Below are 24288 nucleotides of genomic sequence, written 5' to 3'. Positions count from 1 at the left end.
AATAAATGTTTACAAAATAACCTTGTGGGAGAGTTTTCTCTTACATGGCATTGGATCCCGGCAGGTATGTCCACATCCGTTGCTGCAGCATTTCTTGTTTCCAATACACTGGGTGTCATTCCTGCATTCTTCAACACATATTCCTGCTGTGCCAGGTGGGACCATGGGACACATTCCTGGTTTCACTGTAAAAGAAAAAATTAATTAAATTTTTATTCCAGGAAGACTTTTGTTTGCACATTGCATATGTTGCTTTCGCTAACCCTGATGACTACTTCAAATTAAAACACTTTTGCAAAGAAGCTTCTGTGAGATTTTGTCTTACTTGGCAAACTTGGTTCCCGGCAGGTATGTCCACATCCGTTGCTGCAGCATTTCTTGATTCCTTCACATTGAGTATCATTCATGCATTCTTCAACACATATCCCTGCTGTGCCAGGTGGGATCATGGGGCACATTCCTGGTTTCACTGTGGAAATAAAAAGTTAAAATTAAACTGTAATGAAGAGTTGTAACATTGTGGCTGTAGTGTATTTTGGCTGCGAGCGTCTACCACATTGAACCTAATTTCTGATGCTCAGTCAACATAAATGGGGTTCAAATCCCGGTTATGTGGAAGTGCAGTGAATGAGCTGTAAAGAGCACTGATTGTAAACTCTGGTGTTTCTGATCAGCAGAGTGTGGGTTCAAGTCGTGGTTGTGATATTTGTGTCCTTAAGCAAGACACTTAACCATTGCGTCATCCTTCGAATGGGAAGTAAAGCTGTTGCATACTACTAAGGAGTTGAGGTGGTTTCATGAAATTGTAAAGGCCCAATGAACAGGACAGGTAATGGTGTAAAGCGTTGGATACAATGTTTAAAATGCATAATTTGCTGTTATTACAGTTGTTTACAAGTAGTTAAGTTAACCTGGCTATCAACAACAAAACTGCATACTCCCAAGGAGTTGAAGTGGTTTCATGAAATTGTTAAGGCCCAATGCACAGGACAAGTAATGGTGTAAGGCGTTGGATACGATGTTTAAAATGCATAATTTGCTGTTATTTTTGTTATTTACAAGTAGTTAAAGCCTTTGGACCCTTTCGGTACAGAAAAAAAAAAAAAAAAGTTCACAGATTTACAAATAACTTACAGGGTTTACAGAAGGTAGTGGTGAAAGACTTCTCTTGAAATCTTATTCCATGAAATGCTTTACTTTTTGAGAAAACAGTAAAACAATATCAATTCTGGATAGCGAGAATTACGGATTTATTTTAAACACATGTCATAACACGGCGAAACGTGCGGATACAAGGGTGGGTTTTCTCGTTATTTTCTCCCGACTCCGATGACCGATTGAGCCTAAATTTTCACAGGTTTGTTATTTTATATAAAAGTTGTGATACACGAAGTGTGGGCCTTGGACAATACTGTTTACCGAAAGGGTCCAATGGCTTTAAGTTAACCTGGCTATCAACAACAAAACTGTTTACTTTAATTTTTCATTTGCTGAGTCATTTTAGGATATTTTTTACTTGTGCCAGATAAATGTTTATAAAATGAGCTCATGGGAGAGTTTTCTCTTACATGGCATTGGATCCCAGCAGGTATGTCCACATCCGTTGCTGCAGCATTTCTTGTTTCCCATACACTGGGTGTCATTCCTGCATTCTTCAACACATATTCCTGCTGTGCCAGGTTGGACCATGGGACACATTCCTGGTTTCACTGTAAAAGAAAAAAAGGTTAAAATTCTCATTCCAGGAAGACTTTTGTTTGCACATTGCATATGTTGCTTTTGCTAACCCTGATGACTACTTCAAGTTAAAACACTTTTGCGAAGAAGCTTCTCTGAGATATTGTCTTACTTGGCAAACTTGGTTCCCGGCAGGTATGTCCACATCCGTTGCTGCAGCATTTCTTCATTCCTTCACATTGAGTATCATTCATACATTCTTCAACACATATTCCTGCTGTGCCAGGTGGGATCATGGGGCACATTCCTGGTTTCACTGTAAACAAACAATAGTTGTTGGTAAAACAATTTCAAAACCATGGTGAGATGTCTACAAACAATGTTTGGCATATCATTAATCACTTCACAGTCACAAAATTGAAGATTTCACAATTAGGAGTAGCTCTTCTTAAACTTCTGGTTACTCACTTCTATATTATTTATAAGCCCTGTTGGAGTAAAGTTTAAATGTCTCCATTAACAAAACAATACCAATCTACAAATAAATTGCAATAAACTGAAGAAGGACTTCTCTGTTTCATATTGCAAGTATTGCTGTTGCTAACGCTGATGACAACTTTAAAATATAAGCCTTCTTGTGAAGAAGCTTTTGTGAGATTTGTCTTACTTGGCAAACTTGATTCTTTCTTTTTTTTTTTTACTTCTGCCAGATAAATGTTTATAAAATGAGCTCATGGGAGAGTTTTCTCTTACATGGCATTGGATCCCGGCAGGTATGTCCACATCCGTTGCTGCAGCATTTCTTGTTTCCCATACACTGGGTGTCATTCCTGCATTCTTCAACACATATTCCTGCTGTGCCAGGTGGGACCATGGGACACATTCCTGGTTTCACTGTAAAAGAAAAAATTAATTAAATTTTTATTCCAGGAAGACTTTTGTTTGCACATTGCATATGTTGCTTTTGCTAACCCTGATGACTACTTCAAATTAAAACACTTTTGCAAAGAAGCTTCTGTGAGATTTTGTCTTACTTGGCAAACTTGGTTCCCGGCAGGTATGTCCACATCCGTTGCTGCAGCATTTCTTGATTCCTTCACATTGAGTATCATTCATGCATTCTTCAACACATATTCCTGCTGTGCCAGGTGGGATCATGGGGCACATTCCTGGTTTCACTGTAAACAAACAATAGTTGTTGGTAAAACAATTTCAAAACCATGGTGAGATGTCTACAAACAATGTTTGGCATATCATTAATCACTTCACAGTCACAAAATTGAAGATTTCACAATTAGGAGTAGCTCTTCTTAAACTTCTGGTTACTCACTTCTATATTATTTATAAGCCCTGTTGGAGTAAAGTTTAAATGTCTCCATTAACAAAACAATACCAATCTACAAATAAATTGCAATAAACTGAAGAAGGACTTCTCTGTTTCATATTGCAAGTATTGCTGTTGCTAACCCTGATGACAACTTAAAAATATAAGCCTTCTTGTGAAGAAGCTTTTGTGAGATTTGTCTTACTTGGCAAACTTGATTCTTTCTTTTTTTTTTTTACTTGTGCCAGATAAATGTTTATAAAATGAGCTCATGGGAGAGTTTTCTCTTACATGGCATTGGATCCCGGCAGGTATGTCCACATCCGTTGCTGCAGCATTTCTTGTTTCCCATACACTGGGTGTCATTCCTGCATTCTTCAACACATATTCCTGCTGTGCCAGGTGGGACCATGGGACACATTCCTGGTTTCACTGTAAAAGAAAAAATTAATTAAATTTTTATTCCAGGAAGACTTTTGTTTGCACATTGCATATGTTGCTTTTGCTAACCCTGATGACTACTTCAAATTAAAACACTTTTGCAAAGAAGCTTCTGTGAGATTTTGTCTTACTTGGCAAACTTGGTTCCCGGCAGGTATGTCCACATCCGTTGCTGCAGCATTTCTTGATTCCTTCACATTGAGTATCATTCATGCATTCTTCAACACATATCCCTGCTGTGCCAGGTGGGATCATGGGGCACATTCCTGGTTTCACTGTGGAAATAAAAAGTTAAAATTAAACTGTAATGAAGAATTGTAACATTGTGGCTGTAGTGTATCTTGGCTGCGAGCGTCTTCAGCATTGAGCTCAATTTCTGATGCTCAGTCAACATAATGGAGGTTCAATTCCCGGTTATGTGGAAGTGCAGTGAATGAGCTGTTAAGAGCACTGATTGTAAACTCTGGTGTTTCTGATCAGCAGAGTGTGGGCTTGAGTCTCGGTCGTGACATTTGTGTCCTTAAGCAAGACACTTAACCATTGCATAATCCTTCGAATGGGAAGTAAAGCTGTTGCATACTACTAAGGAGTTGAGGTGGTTTCATGAAATTGTAAAGGCCCAATGAACAGGACAGGTAATGGTGTAAAGCGTTGGATACAATGTTTAAAATGCATAATTTGCTGTTATTACAGTTGTTTACAGGTAGTTAAGTTAACCTGGCTATCAACAACAAAACTGCATACTCCCAAGGAGTTGAAGTGGTTTCATGAAATTGTTAAGGCCCAATGCACAGGACAAGTAATGGTGTAAGGCGTTGTATACGATGTTTAAAATGCATAATTTGCTGTTATTTTTGTTATTTTCAAGTAGTTAAAGCCTTTGGACCCTTTCGGTACAGAAAAAAAAAAAAAAAGTTCACAGATTTACAAATAACTTACAGGGTTTACAGAAGGTAGTGGTGAAAGACTTCTCTTGAAATCTTATTCCATGAAATGCTTTACTTTTTGAGAAAACAGTAAAACAATATCAATTCTGGATAGCGAGAATTACGGATTTATTTTAAACACATGTCATAACACGGCGAAACGTGCGGATACAAGGGTGGGTTTTCTCGTTATTTTCTCCCGACTCCGATGACCGATTGAGCCTAAATTTTCACAGGTTTGTTATTTTATATAAAAGTTGTGATACACGAAGTGTGGGCCTTGGACAATACTGTTTACCGAAAGGGTCCAATGGCTTTAAGTTAACCTGGCTATCAACAACAAAACTGTTTACTTTAATCTTTCATTTGCTGAGTCATTTTAGGATATTTTTTACTTGTGCCAGATAAATGTTTATAAAATGAGCTCATGGGAGAGTTTTCTCTTACATGGCATTGGATCCCGGCAGGTATGTCCACATCCGTTGCTGCAGCATTTCTTGTTTCCCATACACTGGGTGTCATTCCTGCATTCTTCAACACATATTCCTGCTGTGCCAGGTGGGACCATGGGGCACATTCCTGGTTTCACTGTAAAAGAAAAAAAGGTTAAAATTCTCATTCCAGGAAGACTTTTGTTTGCACATTGCATATGTTGCTTTTGCTAACCCTGATGACTACTTCAAGTTAAAACACTTTTGCGAAGAAGCTTCTCTGAGATATTGTCTTACTTGGCAAACTTGGTTCCCGGCAGGTATGTCCACATCCGTTGCTGCAGCATTTCTTCATTCCTTCACATTGAGTATCATTCATGCATTCTTCAACACATATCCCTGCTGTGCCAGGTGGGATCATGGGGCACATTCCTGGTTTCACTGTAAACAAACAATAGTTGTTGGTAAAACAATTTCAAAACCATGGTGAGATGTCTACAAACAATGTTTGGCATATCATTAATCACTTCACAGTAACAAAATTGAAGATTTCACAATTAGGAGTAGCTCTTCTTAAACTTCTGGTTACTCACTTCTATATTATTTATAAGCCCTGTTGGAGTAAAGTTTAAATGTCTCCATTAACAAAACAATACCAATCTACAAATAAATTGCAATAAACTGAAGAAGAACTTCTCTGTTTCATATTGCAAGTATTGCTGTTGCTAACCCTGATGACAACTTTAAAATATAAGCCTTCTTGTGAAGAAGCTTTTGTGAGATTTGTCTTACTTGGCAAACTTGATTCTTTTTTTTCTTTTTTTTTCTTCTGCCAGATAAATGTTTATAAAATGAGCTCATGGGAGAGTTTTCTCTTACATGGCATTGGATCCCGGCAGGTATGTCCACATCCGTTGCTGCAGCATTTCTTGTTTCCCATACACTGGGTGTCATTCATGCATTCTTCAACACATATTCCTGCTGTGCCAGGTGGGACCATGGGACACATTCCTGGTTTCACTGTAAAAGAAAAAAAAGGTTAACATTTTCATTCCAGGAAGACTTTTGTTTACACATTGCATATGTTGCTGTTGCTAACCCTAATGACAACATCAAATATAAAAGCCTACTTGTTAAGAAAATTTTGTGAGATTTGTCTTACTTGGCAAACTTGATTCTTTTTTTTTTTTTTTTACTTGTGCCAGATAAATGTTTATAAAATGAGCTCATGGGAGAGTTTTCTCTTACATGGCATTGCATCCCGGCAGGTATGTCCACATCCGTTGCTGCAGCATTTCTTGTTTCCCATACACTGGGTGTCATTCATGCATTCTTCAACACATATTCCTGCTGTGCCAGGTTGGACCATGGGACACATTCCTTGTTTCACTGTAAAAAAAGAAAAACAACATTTTTTCAGATTTAGACTCTTTTGGCACATTCCAAATATTGCTGTTGGTAACCCTGATAAAGCACCAAGTTAAAATACATCTTGTGAAGAAGGTTTTGTTATATGCATTCTTCAACGCATATCCCTCCTGTGCCAGGTGGAATCATGGGGCACACTCCAGGCTTCACTAAAGTTAAATAACGCATCAATTTTGCATTACTGTACATAATTCTTTCAAAATTACAAAATAAAAAGTCTTGCTGTATGTACACTCACTTTAGCCAACTGACTTCAGAAACTAGAGGGAGCTCCCAAGTTTATTCAAGGCAATAAGAAGCATCTATCTCTAACCGTATTAAAAAACACCAACAGGTAAACAAACCATCCTACACTGTATGTCAGGTGTTAAAGGCAGTGGACACTATTGGTAATTGTCAAAGACTAGCCTTCACAGTTGGTGTATCTCAACATGTGCATAAAATAACAAACCTGTGAAAATTTGAGCTCAATCGGTCATCGAACTTGCGAGATAATAATGAAAGAAAACAACACCCCTGTCACACAAAGTTGTATGCGTTTAGATGGTTGATTTCGAGACCTCAAGTTCTAAATTGAGGTCTCAAAATCAAATTCGTGGAAAATTACTTCGTACTCGAAAACTTTGGCACTTTGGAGGAAGCTGTTTCTCACAATGTTTCATACCATCAACCTCTCCCATTACTTGTCACCAAGAAAGGTTTTATGCTAATAATTATTTTGAGTAATTACCAATAGTGGCCACTGCCTTATAAGTTAAACTATCAGGTCAATAATTTTTTCAAAGCCTGATAACACATACAAATAAAAGACATTTTGTGAAGAAGCTTTTGAAGGGATATGTCTTACTTAATGGCAAACTTGGTTCCCGGCAGGTATGTCCACATCCGTTGCTGCAGCATTTCTTGTTTCCCATACACTGGGTGTCATTCCTGCATTCTTCAACACATATTCCTATTGAGCCTGGAGGGACCATTGGACACATTCCTGGTTTCACTATGGGAGAAAGCAATCCTTTTTTTTCAAACAGTAACAGACAAAAAAATATTTGAAATAACAAGTCATGGGGGAACTACGCAAATCTATACAAACTACACATGGAGGTGGACATACAAGAAATTATCTTCACCTGTAAACAATCACTAAACCCAGTCAAAGAAGCACATCTTGAACACCCCCCCCCCTCTTTTAACTGAGCTTAAAGGCACTGTACACGTTTGGTAATATTACTCAAAATATGTATTAGCACAAAACCTTAATTGGTAACGAGCAACGGAGAGCTGTTGATAGTTTAAAACATTGTGAGAAACGGCTCCTTCTGAAGTAACAAGAGTTTTTAAGAAAGGTGTAATTTCTCACTAAATAATAAAAGACTTCTAGCCAGAAGCCTTTTCTTCCTATCTAAAAGGACACTATTTTGTACAACAAGGGTGTTTTTTCTTTCATCATTTCCTTGCAACTTCAATGACCATTTGAGTCCAAATTTTCCCGGGCTTTTTACTTCATGCATATGTTGGGATACACCAAGGTAGAATACTGGTCTTTAACAATTACCAAACGTGTTCAGTGCCTTTAAACTAATGAACTGACTTTGACATTAAGTCCTGCAGTTTACGTACCATTCATCACCATGTACGGGTCACGACAAACGTGTCCACATCCGTTGCTACAGCATTTCTTGTATCCATCACATTCTGTGTCATCTTTGCATTCTTCAGAGCATATTCCCAGCTCTCCAGGTGTGACCATTGGACACCTACCTGGCTTCTCTGAGGGTGAGAAAGGCAGAAGGAAAAAGGTTCTTTCAATTCGAAAAGAAAAATTTTGATTATTGATCTCAAGGCCTTTAGTATTAAGTATTTCAATGGTCATTCGATCTCATTTACAATGCTCAAAATTAATATAATTATTATTACTATACATGGTTTTTAAAATTCTAACTTGCTACCACAGGCAATCGAATTAAGAAAAACATACTTAATCAAATGATTTTGAAATGGTAAAAAATGGCAAATCCAACTCAGAACAAGAGACTAATATTAAAGATGAACACATGACTCTAGCATCAAATACTGCAGTTTACGTACCACCCATCACCTCGAATGGGTCTCGACAAACATGTCCACATCCGTTGCTACAGCATTTCTTGTATCCACCACATTCCATGTCATCGTTACACTCTTCAAAACATATTCCCAGCTCTCCAGGTGTGACCATAGGACACCTACCTGGCTTCTCTGAGGGTGAGAAAGGCAGAAGGAAAAAGGTTCTTTCAATTCGAAAAGAGGAACCCTTGTCCAACAACAATACAACTATGGAAAATGTGCAATTAAAACTTCCTCTATTAAAGTATGAAACCATACTCAATCAGAAGTTAAACAAACAGTAGACACAATAACAAAAGTAAATACCTATTCCAACCTACCAAGCTACAAAGACACTGATTTATTGCGTCTCAAGACAAGAAAGATAATTATTGATGGAAATCTATGTGGCTCATAACTTGTACACAAAATTCAAATAAAATTACTTTTTGAGTGCACTGTTTAGAACATTAAAATCTTGGCAGTAGTTATTTCCTATTCCAATAAAATATAACAGACACTGGACACTTTGGTAATTGTGAAAGACCAGTCTTCCCACTTGGTGTATCTCAACATATGCATAAAATAACAAACCTGTGAAAATTTGAGCTCAATTGATCGTCAAAGTTGCGAGATAATAATGAAAGAAAAACACTCTTATCACACAAAGTTGTGTGCTTTTAAATGCATGATTTTGAGACCTCAAAATCTAATTCTGATGTTTTGAAATCAAATTTGTGGATTTCTCCAAAACTACGTCACTTCAGAGGGAGCCGTTTCTCAGAATGTTTTATACTATCAACAGCTCCGCATTACTTGTTACCAAGTAAGGTTTTATGCTAAAAAAATTTTTTTTGAGAAATACCAACAGTGTCCACTACTGCCTTGAATACTACTGGATTGAAAATTTAGTCATGTCCTATTGACTTTGACAGTATTTCAGACTCCATAACTTCTCTTGTGGATGGCTCTGGTAAAAGGTTAGTAAACTTTTCAGATTGAAACTAATCACTTCTGTTTTTTCTTTACTTTTGTTAATCTTGAATTTTTAGGTTGCTCCCACTGTACCTTTTTTACACTTGACAAGACGAGCTCTGATGTCAAAGAATTCCACCGGGCAGTCCAGGGGTTTGTTGGGGTCCATACAGGGTGAAGGGAGACACTTGGCCCCTGGGTTGGCTGGACACACAGCTCCCTCGCAAGGATCCATTCCCATTCCCATAAAAGTATCCTTAATTAAACCACGCGGACATGAGACGGCTATAAAAGAATGACAAACTCAAACTGTTACCAAATCTTAAAGTTCTATTGTCAGTCACCAGAAGATTGTGAACAAGATTGTACAGAGCCACATTTTATGGCTCTGCTTACCTCCAAATTCTGCTCTTGTGATCACCATTTTTCACATACATGTCAGGGCAAGTGCTGAATTTCTGCGCTAGCTGGGTATGCCAGGAATACATAGTAAAACACTTTATGTTCAGATGATATACCTTCAAACTTTTCAATTTTGTTTTGTTTTCTCTGCAAAATGTGAAACTTTACTTTAAACAAAACTAAATTTGACAAATTTGTTTCAGAAAGTGGATTTGTTTAAAGTTGCTGAAGATTGCTGAAGTTGCTGAAGATACCTTCACCACTCTGGCAGTCAACATGGTCCCCCTCAGCATTCACAAACAGGGCATGGCAATTCCCGCAGTAAACTGGAACGCAGCGAGCTGTAGGGTCGGCTGGACACTCCGCCATATCACACGGGTTTACAAAACATGCAACATTTGGCATATCAGCAGGGCATTGCAGCACTGGTGAAAAAACAAACAAATTAACTTAAACTGAAGGCAAACTGAAGGAACACCTTTGGTATCTGTCAAAGACCAGTGTTCTCACCAGTATATCTCAACAAATAAATAAAATAACAAATCTGTGAAAGTTTGGACTCCATGGGTCATCAAAGTTACTAGCGAATAATGAAAAAAACGTAACAATGTTTTTTTAATGAGAAAACACATCACAAGGCAGGACAGCCGCTTGATTTGGGCTGTCGACCAACATCAACTGCCACTAGCGGCACTCTGCCGCCTTTTCACTGGGGCTGAAACAGGTTTTTACCCCTTCCACAGTCCTTAAAGATGAAGGCACGGTTATGAGCCTAGCTGTTAGAGCAATAATGAGCTTTTCCTTCTTACCTTCGCCTGTTGTGCAATCGAGATGAGCGCCCCCAACGCCTACAAACACGGCATGACATCCTCCGCAGTGATCTACTAAACATCTTGCATTTGGATAGAAATCGCAGGTTGCTTGTGGTGAGCAGACATCCTCATAGGAGCAGTTTGCAAATGGCAGACCGACAGGACAGCCTGAACCTACAAGAAGAACATTCCTCATCAAAGTCAGCATTTTATAACCTTCTATATACTTGTTTTTTTCTATTTTGTTTTAAAGGCACTGGACACTTTCAGTTATTGGCAAAAAACAATCTCCTCACTTTGTGTATCTCAATATATGCATAAAATGACAAACCTGTGAAAATTTGAAATAAATTGGTTGTTGGAAGTTCCAAGAGAATAATGTAAGAAAAAAACCCCTTGTCGCACAAGTTGTGTGCTTTCAGATGCTTGAATTCGAGACCTCAGCTTAGGTCTCAAATTCAACTCAAATATCTTAGTGAGGAATTATTGTAACATTGTAACTAAACTGAGGCTGGACGAAATAATAGTCTGGTGCCTTGTTTGCGCAATGAATGTTAGTATTCATTACTGTTATGGAAACAGGGAACATGACCAAGATGGTGACAGCGTGATAAAGGACTAACCATTAAAACTTGGTATCAATGCTCTAAACCACTCGGCCATGAAAACCTTACCTGGATCACAGTTTACACGATCACCCGAAACGCTGTAGAACTCAAAGGGAGGCATCATGGGTACGTCTAATTTGACACAAGTAGCAGCAACACACTTTGCCCTGGGATCTGATGGGCAGGTAGCATCAGCGCAGGGGTCCATGCCTGCCGGTATGTACTCCTGAAAACCATTAGGGCATTTCTTGGCTATCAAAAAAGAAAAAATGTACAGTTGAGTGAGTTACCTTTTAACTTATTCACATCTTAGATACTATATAAATATACATGTATATGAGTGCATCGCGTTTTCATCTTAAATTATCAGTGGGTGAAATCTGGAATGATCCATTAAACAAGGTGAAGTCGAGTGTAGGCGAGCATTTCAATCAACCTAGCTTTTTGAGGATCAAATTAAAGACACTGGACACTATTGATAATTTTCAAAGACCAGTCTTCTCACTTGGTGTATCTAAAAAATATGCATAAAATAACAAACCTGTGAAAATTTGAGCTTGATTTGTCATTGGAGTTGCGAGATAATAATAAATGAGAAAAAAAAACCTTGTCACACAAAGTTGTGTGCTTTCAGATGCTTAATTTCAAGACCTCACATTCTAAACTTGAGGTCTCGAAATCAAATTCGAGGAAAACTACTTCTTTCTCGAAAACTACGTCACTTCAGAGGGAGCTGTTTTTCACAAAGTTTTATACTATCAACCTCTCCCCATTACTCGTTACCAAGTAAGGTTGTATGCTGATAATTTTTTTGAGTAATTACCAATAGTGTCCACTGCCTTTAAAAGAGTACTTAAATTGAATCAAAAAATCAATGTACAGTGTAGCAGAATATATATAGCAAGACTAGAGTTTCCAAAAGAACAAAATCACATGGTGTTACCGCAAACCAAATGTCTATATAGTTAAGAACATTATTAAGTATCTGTACCTTCACCACTCTGGCAGTCAACATGGAGCCCCTGAGCGTTCACAAACAGTGCATGGCAACCCCCACAACGAATTGGAATACAGCGAGCCATAGGGTCGGCTGAACACTCAACATCACACGGGTTAACAAGACAAGTTGCCTCCATAATGCCAGGGGGGCATTCCACCACTAAAAACAATCATGAGTAAATGTATACAATTTTATGTTCTTCTTTATAAACAAATGTGACATAAATTGTTAATAAATACCCACATTTTTCTCGCAGAGTGATAGAGGTGAATCTGTTGATCACTATCATAACTTTTTTCAAGTCATGGGGCTGTGAAATGTTCCATATAATCAACTAGTAGTAGTGGCGTGCCGTGGCCGAGCGGATAAGAGCACCCAAATCAAGCCCTTATGTTTCTGATCAGCAGAGTGTGGGTTCAAGTCCAGGTTGTGAAATTTTTGGCAAGACACTTCTGTCGAAACACTTCCGTTATTGGATTGGACATAAAGCCTTAGGTCCTGTGTGTTGTGAATGCAAGCATGAAGAACCTAGTTTTTATTTTATTTATTTTGTGCAAGTCGCCAGACACACAAGCATGACAAGGCCTGAAGGCCACTTCAAGGTGTGGGCTACAATTATTTTTTCCAGGGGCTGTTTTGCCACCTACTCCTAGGACCGAAACAGAGTTACCCCTTTTACAGTCCATATACAGATGTAGGCTTGGGTATCATCAGTCCGAAGCCTGGCCAGTAGAGCAGAAAGCACTACCTTTCCAATTTTACGTAGCAAGTGTCACGACCGGGATTCGAACCCACACTCTGCTGATCAAACACCAGAGCTGGAATATTATGGTATCTACCTTGTTTAAGGCCCCTTGAGCATACCTTTGGATGGATATAAAAATCACAGCTATATTACACGGATGGGATTCGGACCCATGACCTTAACAATTCATGAGCTGTCTTACCAACCAGACCATTGAGCTTCCTAGGTAGCTAGAGGCAGTTCCAATCCTTTATTTTAGCAGCAGTAGTGCAACGATTTATAGCTTTTAAAAACACATTCTATTCATGATGACATTTACCTTCTCCTGAGGTACAATTCAAACGCATTCCTTGAACTCCCACATACACCGGGTTGCATCCTCCGCAGTGGTCCACTACACATCTCGCAACTGAGAAGAATGGGCAGAACGCTGGGGAGCAGACTTCCTCATAGGAGCAGTTCATAAAAGGACGAGCTAGAGGGCAGGAGTTTGGCAGCATGGAGTCTGCAATGGTGATAAGACATGAACCGAATAACAGTTTATTTCGTTTAGATAATCTTCCCACCAAGGGAATTTGGTAAACTCCCACGAGGGATATATAAACACCAAGCTGCCAACCTCTCTCATACAAACATTGGTTTAACGTCTATCATTATGAATTACGCTAATTAAGAAATTGTTATTCAGTAACTAGAAGACAATATTTATTCTAGTCATTGTGAAATCAGCGGTTAGCTGGGGATTCGAACTATCAACCTTGCGATTGCAAGTCCTGCAGTCTAACCACTTGACCACAGTGACAGGGGGGGGGGGGGCCTTTATTGTGAAATTGTGCTTTTCTTGGCGTTATACCTCAATATCAACAAAGGACATGATACAAAATTTACATAATTGAAAGAACAAACTTAGGTCAGAAGGTAAATTAAAAAGGAATGATAGGAGTACATGAATAATGCCAGAATATCAAATCCCCAAAATCTCTTCTTATGTCGTCACATTTTCTTTCAGTATCATTATCATTGGTCATGCTTCGTCTTTGCTTGTTTTGTAATACTATAAATTTGTCTTACTGATTTCAAGCTTTTCTTGATGTGAGTATTGATGTTTCTTTAAACTGATTTAAACTAATTAGTGGTCCTTAAGACTTCTTTGTTGCAGGGGTGAGAGTCATTACTAACGTAAAAAGTCTGAAACTTGGATACAAAGTCAAAGGTATGTTGAAATGATGCCATTTCTACCTTTTGGTATCCCTGGGGTTATAGATTCCATTGAGCTTTTGGAAACAGTATCCAAAGCACTAGAGAAGTAGACCAATGAGCAGGATTTCTTTATTTGTGGAAAAAAAATATTGTCTGATTTTCTTCACCGACTGAATGACATAAAAATCTAATTCAGCCAAAAGTCTGAACAATCTCATCCCTGTTGTTGTGATGTTCTCTTGTCATTTTATATTCTGGTTTATTTATTCACTGCACTGGCGGCCAAGCAGGCCGAAAGAGTACATTTACAAGAAAAAATAGTTCATATATGAAATAAAAAATATATTTAAAAAATGTTGTTGTTTTATAATTGATTGCAAGAAAAGAAAAGAAAAAAAAAAGAATTTTTTTAAAAAGTTTGATTGAACCGACAATGGCGGTCAGGCAGCCCAAAAAGAACTAACAGGAAAACAACCATTTTTACCTCTTGGTTCAGCACAGCATCCTCCAGCGCAGCATTTCATGGCTCCTGGACACTCATTATCCTCAATGCAATCATCACACATCTCATGATCAGAGGAACCTCCGTCAGACATTGGGCAGTACCCAAGTCTCGGAGTTGCTATGGATTTGGCAAAAATTAGATTTTCAAAAATACCGACTTATTGCGAGCTCATAAAGCCTCTGGCAGCAATGTGTAGACTGAAGTCAAACACAACTGACGATTCACTACTTCAGCGAAATGTCTCTACATAGCCAAGCAAGTGTTCTTTTTTTATAAAGTCATTCTTAAAACCAAGTTTTCAAAGGAAAACATAGCACCCTACGCATGTAATGAAAGTAAAGATTTTGAATTAAAATTACGCTCTACATGTACGTGAATACTCACAATTTAGCACACACGACACTGTGCAGAAAATTTAAAATAGGCTATGTAATTCCAAACTAGACTAGCTTATGAAATTCAAATCTGACATTCAAAGTAACAGTCAAAGGCAAGGTAGTGAATAGCCTTAATATTAAATCCACCAATAAAATTTCTGTTAACAAATCAACAGATGCCAATGTTTACAACGTCTTTTTGGGGGGTTTCTTATTTAATTATATTAGTTTGGCTTTGAGTTTCGTATATCATGTTGGCTTCCTGGTATCTTGCCCGGCCCTTGAACTCTGTGTACCTGATTCGAATCCAGCCTCGGACTGCTGGGAGCCTAACAAGTGATTTGGTTTTCAGTCTGGTTCTGACTTAACCTGGGTTTCCCTATCCACGGTTTTTTTCGCCCACATCTAAAACAAAACTTTTTCATTATCTTTTCTCAACGTGAGAAGTAATGTTCGCCCACATCTAAAACAAAACTTTTTCATTATCTATTCTCAACGTGAGAAGTAATGTAGTTTTCAAGAAAGAAGAAATTTTCCACAAATTTGATTTTGAGTCCTCAGATTTTAGAATTTGAGGTCTCGAAATCAAGCATCGGAAAGCACACTTGTGTGACAGGGGTATTTTTTCTCATTTATTATTATCTCGCAACTTCGACGACCGATTGAGCTAAAATTTTCACAGGTTTGTTATTTTATGCATATGTTGAGGACACCAACTGTGTGAAGGATAGTCTTCGACAATTACCAATAGTGTCCAGTGTCTTTAAAAAAAATTAATATTAAAGGAACACGTTGCGTTGGATCGGTCGACTTGTTCTTTGAAAAGCGTTTGTAACTGTTTTTTATAAAATACATATGGGTAGACAGATAATGTAAAAGTAGAATACAATGACCCACACAAACATGCCTCGAAATTGCACGGCTTTCCTTTTACATCGTAGACTAACACAGTCGACCATGACTCCCATAAATGGCCGACCGTGTTAGTTCGCACAGTAAAAGAAAAAATCATTGTATTCTACTTTTAAAACATCTTTCCAACCATATGCATTTTATAAAAAACGGTTACAAACGCTTTTTATAGACCAACTCGTCCAATCCAAGGCAACGTGTTCCTTTAATATTTAAAAAATATTAATAGATTGAAATAAACAAACAAACAGCTTACTTGTTTCACAGTTATCGCCCTCGTATCCAACCATGCAGAGGCAAAAATAACCATCTTGCTCGTTCTGTCCCTCAAAGCAGATTCCGTCATGTAAGCAGGGGTTGTGTTTTGCACAGTCAACTAGTGGGGAAAGTTATACAAAGAGAAAGACACACTCAACACCAGGTGGAAATGAAAGCCTTAGGTGGAACGATTCTTAGACAAGGGCCCAATTTCGTGGCTCTGCTTACCAGAGAATTCTGCGCTTATGGTCCATAGAATCATGAACAGGGCTCTGTAAGCGTAGAAGTCGCGGTAAGCACAACCGTGTAGAGCTAGTTATACAGATAATAAGCAGACATTTTGTGCTTAGTAAAGATAAGCAGGATACCAGTCACAAATTGTACTGTTGACAACACCATGTTGGTGAAGAGAAGCAATTATAGTAAAGTATCCACCACAGAAAACAAACCAAGTGTAATTGATCAGGCATGGAGTTACACAGAACCATGGAGGCCACGGCTTCTGTTGCCATGGTCTTGGCTTTTTTGGTGCCCCTTCAAATGTTTATCATAGATGTTCAGGTTTTTTTTCGACACATGCCCTTTGCGAAATAAAGATGGACTTGCCACTTCAAAGAAGAAATTCCATCCCTGAATGATGGACAATAAGATTGTCAAAAGGATGAAAAAATATATTGTAAGAATTGGCAGGGAAAAAGTTTTATCAAGTATATAAATATAAGCATTTCAGAGACAGGAATTCCAACTGTAATATTATGACTGGAAGTCAAAGTGCCAGTGTATAGAAGGAGGGTAGGGGTCAATGCCCCTTATTTTTGACCGCGCGAGGGCGCTATAAATAGTATTTTGATCACTTCCGGGGGTACACGCGATTCGCCCTGCACAAATTAATAGGCGTTCTGTCACTTTTGTTGCGCCGTAGTTTCAATTTGCTTTAGAGGTGGATTATAACGGCTCCTTTAAAAGTCTTATTGTCTGTGATGGATTAGATGTCTGTGGTTATAATGTGTTCCAATCTTTAAAAACTGTTTTGCGTATGAATGAATATACCCCCGGAAGTGATTGAGAGCGCCCTCACGCGGTCAAAAATATGGCCCATTGTGTTACTTTTAAACAGACAAAAATGTTTGACAAATTAATTGGATTTTAATTTTTTAATCGTACATTCTTCAGAGCAGTTGACCCGATTGTCTTGGTCATCGTAAAACTCCGCAAAGCAACCTCCGCAGTAATTGGAACGACATTCTGCCATCGGATAGGGTAGGCATTCTTCAAAATGGCATGGGTTAGCAAAACACATCACTTCCTCAATCCCCTCAGGACAATCTGAAACCAAAAAGGAGTAGTAGGAATTAAAATACAGATATGTTTAAAGGCACTGGACACCTTTGGTAATTGTCAAAGACCAGCCTTCTCACTTGGTGTATCTAAACAACATATGCATACAAATACAAACCTGTGAAAATGTTGACTCAATTTGGTCGTCAAAGTTGTGAGAGAATAATGGAGGGAAAAAAACACCCTTGTCGCACAATTTGTATGCTTTCAGATGCTTGTAATCGAAACCTCAGCTGAGGTCTCAAATACATGTAAAATAATTATTTTAGTGAGAAATTAGCTTTTTTTCAAAAACTGCGTTACTTCAGAGGGAGCCGTTTGACATGACTCCTAGCTTGAGACTACAAAATTGCTGACTTGCAAACAATTGCTGATTAGTTCCACTGTGTTAACAGCAACCAGATAGTTGACGCTATAATCAGTAAAGCTGCTTTATTTACCAGAGAAACACTGGACTTCCTCTCCATCTAAGAAGTACTTGGGTTGACAGGTCCCACAGTCAGGGATTTTGCACTCAGCTTCAGGAAATCTTGTACACGCCCGCTGCAGAATACATAGGTCAAAGGTGCATATCTGGCTGACGATGTAGATGGGGCACTCTGGAGAGGAAAAACATAAAAGTATTAGATTTTCTGTAATATTTTTGTAAAATCAATCTTTTAAAATTCAGCTTTTCATGTAATACATAATGTATATTTTTATAGACTTTGTGGCTTGTAGTTTTTTTTGTCTGTTTTATGGTAGATAATAATTTTAAGTAAGTTTTGTAAATTTGTTGTATAAAAGGCCGAAATGAATTTCCCATCGTGGATAATAAAGTGAATTGAAATTGAAATTGTATGCAATGAAAAAGCTGGGTCTTCATGAGCAACAGAGAACATACCCCATGTTGCGTTGTATCTTGTGCTATTTTTGTATCTGCCTGTTGTTACATGTTCATATTTGGTGTGTTTTTTTTAAACTTGTGTGAGCAAAGCAATTTCTTCTTTTGGAGAACAATAAAGTTTTCTTATGTCTTATGTCGTATGTCTTAAATCTAAGTCAGAAGCAGTTTTATTTTAACAAACTTAAAAACGGTTTGATAAAATACACTTGAATACAAAGTAAAAAACTTGTTTAAAAACTAAGATGCAAAAGATTTCGCTGTACACATTAAAGAGCTTAGTAGCTTAGAAAACAGAACTCAACGAATGATGTACTCGTAGATCCCCAGTTGGAAAGTGTCTGCATAACTTAATGTGAGACCTGTTGACAAAAAGGTACAAGAAGAGGTCCCTGATGGCAGATGTTCACACACTTGCGCGAGCGTGAATGTGTTTGGAGGCGATTCTTGCGTACTGCTACTATTTTTCACCTCTGTGGCTTATTTCAGAATTTTATTGGTTGATCTGAATAAATTGCCAAATAGGCATTTCACGTGACCCAATGGGAGACTTTCTGGGACGATAGAGGGCAGCAGACTTACCGGGTAAATCCATTGTTCTCAGAATTATGCGCATGTTCAGAACTACGTAAACAATGGAAATTTACCCGGTATGTCTGCTGCCGCCTAGCGTTGGAAAGTCTCCTATTGGCAGCTGATGTGGCTGTGGCTTTGGCAAGCCTATATGCATGTTGGCAGGGTAATCACGCTGTAGCCATAGCCATGTTTGCAAGTCTACGCAGCCATGTCCCCAGGTAGGGTTATAGTTTTGTAATGACCCAGCAAAAAATATTGTGTTTTTTAATCATGGTCAAGAATACATTTACCTGGACAAGTTGTCACACATTGCCATCTCCAATCCTGATTCCCTTCTGCCACCGAAACACACTCACTGTACCAAAGTAATAATTCAGGCTATGTTATGTTACAAAAAAACAAACATTTTCTTGACTGCACCTACCATGCATCCCGATTGGATTTACTTTTGTCACAGTAAAGTACAGAACTTACCATGAGTCCAGATTGGATTTAATTTTGACACAGAAAAGTACAGTATTTTTTTCCCTCTTTTTTTCCCACAAAGGAAATTTTTATTCAAACTTAATTTAACATCTCCTCATTTGTAGTACTTAAACCCAAAAGAGTCCAACGAGAACACTGCTTTATTAGTTACTTTTGTCCCCAAGATGGCCACCCATAGTCTTCCAGAATTGTTCTGCTTTAAAAGCTACATGTATCTTGGTCGTAAAATCACACCAAATACAATAACAAAATTGGTTATTGGAACAACTTACCAATTGGCACAGGGCTCATCGATTATGAATCCAAGATTGGTACATACAGGGCGAGTGTCCCTAGGAGAGTCCCCTAGTCCCGTTAATTCCTGGGCAAAGCCTAGACCTACAAATGGGAGAAAACAAATCAATCAACAACTCATCATTTAAAGCCATTGGACACTTTCTGAACAGAACAACAATTAAAAGATCACAGATTTACAAATAACTTACATGGTTTTTACAGAGGCTAATGGTGAAAGACTTCCCTTGAAATTATTATTTGATTAAATGCTTTACTTTTTAAGAATACATTAAAACAATTATCGATTCTCGATATCGAGAATACATGTAGGGATTTATTTTAAACACACGTCATGACCAACGAAGCGTGCGGAAACAAGGGTGGGTTTTCCCGTAATTTTGTCAACGCCTCCAATGACCGATTGAGCCTAAATTTTTACAGGTTTGTTGTTTTATATATAAATTGTGATACATGAAGTGTGGGCCTTTGGACAATACTGTTAACCAATGTTGAGCGATTGTTTTAAGTTCACGTTTTACACTCTGCATGACTTGATAATTGAGAAAACTGAAAGTCCATTACAAAGTTTACTTATGGAGTCTTTTTCATTTCAATTATAAAAGTCCTGGCAAATTATTTTGAAAATCATTATGCTGTGATTTAAATTCTTGAAAAATATGAAAACAAATGCCCCAAAACTAAGTGACACTATTTTGTATCATGGTGTCTTTTTAAGGCATTTTCTTGTTCAGCGTTCAGTGATTTCACATTGCAATTACTCGCTATCTGCTTGACTGGTTCCAGTATTAGTAAGCATTGTATTCCTGATAATACAAAATAGCATGCACACATGACCAGGATGAGCAGTGGTGATTCTGAATCAGGAAGTCTATTCAGAGGCAGACTCCAATAACAACAAGTATATTGTGAGTTAAAGGCGGTTGCACTATTGGTAATTATTACTCATAATAATTTTTAGCATAAACCTTACTTGGTAACAAGTAATGGGGAGCTGTTGATAGTAAAAAGATATTGTGTCGGCCTTCTCTACTTCTAGAAACTACAGGGAGCCATAGTTTCTAGAAGTCAGCCAATACCATGCTAGCTTTCAAAGGCTTTACCTCATGCTTAGACCTATTTTACTTGAAACCTGTGAATAAAAAGTGTAATAAAGCTGTGTTTCTACCTCATTGACCTCCATAAAAAAACTAATTACACTTCCAGCATCGAAATATTCAGTTATCAATCATGGCCTCACAAAACTTGCTGTGACAACCATACGGAATAACAACAACTTAAAAATCGTGACGTTATATAAAATAATGACAGGTAAATCACAATCACCAAAAAGGTAGAGTTGATGACATTTGAACCAATGTGTATTGCCACACTGACATGACAGTGACACGTTTACGTTACGCAACTATAGTCTCTAGACACAAACACAAAATCACATGGTGATTAGTGAGCCCAGCAGAAATGAAAATAGCCCCACTTGTGTGGCCAAGGATAGCTGAATCCGCTATCCTTGGCCACACAAGTGGGGCTAAAATGAAGACAGAAACTGAAAAAGGGTGAATGAAAAGCGCTGCACTCACTTTACTGTTGGTAAATTGTCAAAGACTTGTCTTCACGGTTGGTGTATCTCAATATGCATAAAATAACAAACCTGTGAAAATGTTGAGCTCAATCGGTCGTTGAAGTTGTGAGATATAATGACAGAAAAAAACACCCTAGTCGCACATTGTGTGTTTGCTGTTATTGTTTTGCTTACTTTTGCCGATTGAGAACATGCGCCCAAGTTAAACACAAGCGTCGGCGGCAGTAGTACTATACTTGATGACAAGTCGTTAGTGCTGCCTTTATGGTTACAAACACACATTCTGCCGTCATGCAACAGTCACAGTGCGACTATACATTCATGCAACGGTCGTAGGTAGTGTACGGGTGGCAGCTCTAACTGACTCACACACATACTGTACTGGCATCGAGGATGGTTACATGTATACCGTGCCCGTACCGTGTATACACCGCGCTCAACAATTACCGACTTGATTTTAAGACTACAGCAGTACTTTCTGACCAATGGTAGAGCCTGGATGATATGGTACGCCCAATTAAAGAAAATCTCGCCAAGAGTCGTGGCTGGCGCTCTGGCGCTCCTACCTATGGCATCCTGCCCTTGTTGTTTGGTGATTCTGCGTACACAATTACACCATGGAGGAATCAATCTAATTTATTCCCCCATGACTAATTACACAAAATATAAGCTAATGTGGTGGTGTCATCGCAAACTTCTTGACAGTCTACCCACAACCCATGTGTTCCCATGAGTTATTTTGCCCGGTTTTATCTGCAGGGGTTGGTGAGGTTTTTCATGCGTGACCTCGGTTTGACTGGTCCGAAAAGGGCTTCTGAAATTCAGTCTTTTTCGACCTTATCTAAAATTGACAGAAATAATGTAGCAGTACATTGAAATAAAAACCATATCTGTCGTCTCGTATGAAAACAAAATCGGCGTAACTCAAATTTTAAAAAAGAGGAATTTGTACGTAAAAAAATGGCTTCAAAAAGAGAGAAAACAAGTCACAAAAACACGGCAGATTCGAAAAGGGCCATAGCCACTCCATGACACAATGAGGCACATTTGTCGAAGAACTTACCTGTGAATGTGCACAAGACGCATATTATAAACAGCTTCATCGTCATAGTCTCCTGTAAACGAAAACAAAAAACAACATCGAAAGAATGGTATGTAGAATGGCTCATAAAATGCTTAGGCGTAAACACATTTATTCACTCTTATCAGATACTGCAGTAATAGAAATAACAGTTCACAGCATTTTGCGGCGAGGATGCCTCCCCTAATTGGCCATAATTATCTTAGCCATTGTTTGACAACCCGGACGCAAACTTCTCAAAGAAAACAAAATCATTGCTATGGTCCAGTATATACCGATATACCAATACCAGAATATTTTCATATTATAATATTATAATAGTAAAATCTATTCAGGTAAAGACATTTACAAGCACATGTACACACATTACAAATTAATATTTAAGAAAAGAAAGTAAAACAACAGTTGGGTGCCCAGGAGAGTATACAAATAAAAGATAAAACGTTCGCCAAAAGGCGTATGTCTCCTAAATATTAATATTTCCGCTATAATATAAATTGTACATCAATAGCTTTATATATCTGGGAAATTTCAAGCTTTTAAGTTGCACGAAGAAAAAAAAACCGACCAGAACCGGCCTTGAAATGTCGGGATCCGCCTGCATTAAATCACACCCATTAGCTAAACATCTTTTACATGTCAAGTGTAAACATAATATTTGTTAGTGGTAGCATTGTTCGTGGTAGTGGTAATTATAAAATTAAAATGAATATTAAAACAATATTATTGTCGGGATCACAAAACCACGTCCACCAATCGGCCATCTAAAAAAAAAGTCGCTTGTTATACTTGTCCGATCTATTATGCGAAAGCTTAAGCGTATTGTAAGCCCTGGTCTGGGATTTTCGTGTTTTAAATTTGCAAAATCTGTCTTAAAGGCATTGTACATGTTTGGTAATTGTCCAGTGTTCTCACTTAGTGTTATTATTATTATTATTATTTATTTGACCTCAACAAATACAAGTACATCAAAAAGCACAGCAAAAGTTAAACGAAAAGCAACGAACCAATCAATAATAACGAATACAATAATTATTCAAGCAAAAAGCACACAATACATAAACAAAAAAAATTAAAAACCCAGAACAGAACATGACAGGAGGGCAACTGGATGAGCAAAAAAAGGAATGAATTGAAGAGGAGCATGCAGGCATGGGGAGTAAATCAACTGAGGGAAACAACTGGACAGACCACCAACAAGGAACAACTTATGTGGGTCAGGAACAACAAAAGTAAACTTGATTTGCTCGGAAGCATGTTGTCATAAGCATAAATAATTTTTTTTAACAAGCCTGTGAAAATTTGGGCTCAATTGGTCATCGAACTTGCAAGAAAATTATGAAAGAAAAAACATCCCTGTTGGACGAATTTGTGTGCTTTTAGATAAGAATAAAATACTCCTAGCTAGAAGGCTTTTATTATTTCAGTGAGAAATTACCTCTTTCTCAAAAAATACGCTACTTCAGAGGGAGTCGTTTTATACACTGCCAGCAACGGTGTGTCTAGCATACTCGCAGCTTGCAGCATGCAAGCCGCATGCTTGAAGTCTAAATCTATGCCTAAAATAATGTATATCGTTCTAGCTCACCATAACATGGAGTCTTCAAATCGCAAACCACAACTATGAACTGGTATCGTGGTGTGGACCAACCCTGATCAAAGTGTGACGTTTGAGAAGACGAATGAGACTCCAGAAAATTAAGTTCGTACACGCCGGTACCTTCCACCAGCCTCGAATGGGCCCCTGCAGTTGCGCACTTCAATAACAACACCATTTGTATAATCACAAGGAACAACAAATGGAATTTACTGAACCATGATGATTTTTCTCCGCTGAATCAACTCAGCGCTATTCAATCACGCACGGACCGAAAAACAGACAACCAACAAAGGTGCTTTCAAAATATCGTACCGTCACTGCCAAGTACCACGATCTCTGGCAACA

At 38.1% G+C, this 24288-nt stretch overlaps 1 protein-coding gene across 17 annotated transcripts in view; it reads right to left on the bottom strand.

Annotated features, from left to right (window-relative positions):
- Positions 1–24075, bottom strand: part of LOC117303042 (neurogenic locus notch homolog protein 3-like) — a 52509-nt gene extending 28434 nt beyond the window's left edge. For 4 of the 17 annotated variants that reach the window (XM_033787133.1, XM_033787379.1, XM_033787982.1 and 1 more), the window contains exons 1-29: positions 23933–24075; positions 22326–22385; positions 19659–19764; positions 19191–19255; positions 17882–18040; positions 17268–17429; positions 16102–16221; positions 14536–14673; positions 13171–13356; positions 12098–12265; positions 11173–11358; positions 10496–10672; positions 9941–10111; positions 9378–9569; positions 8313–8462; positions 7845–7994; positions 7075–7221; positions 6048–6188; positions 5679–5819; positions 5097–5240; positions 4816–4956; positions 3574–3717; positions 3293–3433; positions 2712–2855; positions 2431–2571; positions 1850–1993; positions 1569–1709; positions 326–469; positions 45–185 (exon numbers count right to left, since the gene is read on the bottom strand). In XM_033787133.1, the coding sequence (XP_033643024.1) occupies positions 45–185; positions 326–469; positions 1569–1709; positions 1850–1993; positions 2431–2571; positions 2712–2855; positions 3293–3433; positions 3574–3717; positions 4816–4956; positions 5097–5240; positions 5679–5819; positions 6048–6188; positions 7075–7221; positions 7845–7994; positions 8313–8462; positions 9378–9569; positions 9941–10111; positions 10496–10672; positions 11173–11358; positions 12098–12265; positions 13171–13356; positions 14536–14673; positions 16102–16221; positions 17268–17429; positions 17882–18040; positions 19191–19255; positions 19659–19764; positions 22326–22385; positions 23933–23939 (4051 nt within the window). In that variant the 5' untranslated portion in view covers positions 23940–24075. Of the gene's footprint in view, positions 1–44; positions 186–325; positions 470–1568; positions 1710–1849; positions 1994–2430; positions 2572–2711; positions 2856–3292; positions 3434–3573; positions 3718–4815; positions 4957–5096; positions 5241–5678; positions 5820–6047; positions 6189–7074; positions 7222–7844; positions 7995–8312; positions 8463–9377; positions 9570–9940; positions 10112–10495; positions 10673–11172; positions 11359–12097; positions 12266–13170; positions 13357–14535; positions 14674–16101; positions 16222–17267; positions 17430–17881; positions 18041–19190; positions 19256–19658; positions 19765–22325; positions 22386–23931 lie in introns of all 17 variants that reach the window. The other 13 variants (XM_033788235.1, XM_033788407.1, XM_033787215.1 and 10 more) reach the window with 12 other exon arrangements.
- Between the last annotated feature and the right edge of the window lie 213 nt (positions 24076–24288).

The sequence above is a fragment of the Asterias rubens genome, chromosome 1 (genome assembly GCF_902459465.1).
Source record: "Asterias rubens chromosome 1, eAstRub1.3, whole genome shotgun sequence".
Lineage (NCBI taxonomy): Eukaryota > Metazoa > Echinodermata > Asteroidea > Forcipulatida > Asteriidae > Asterias > Asterias rubens.
Note: the sequence above shows the minus strand (reverse complement) of the source record. Positions and strands in the feature narration are given on the sequence as shown.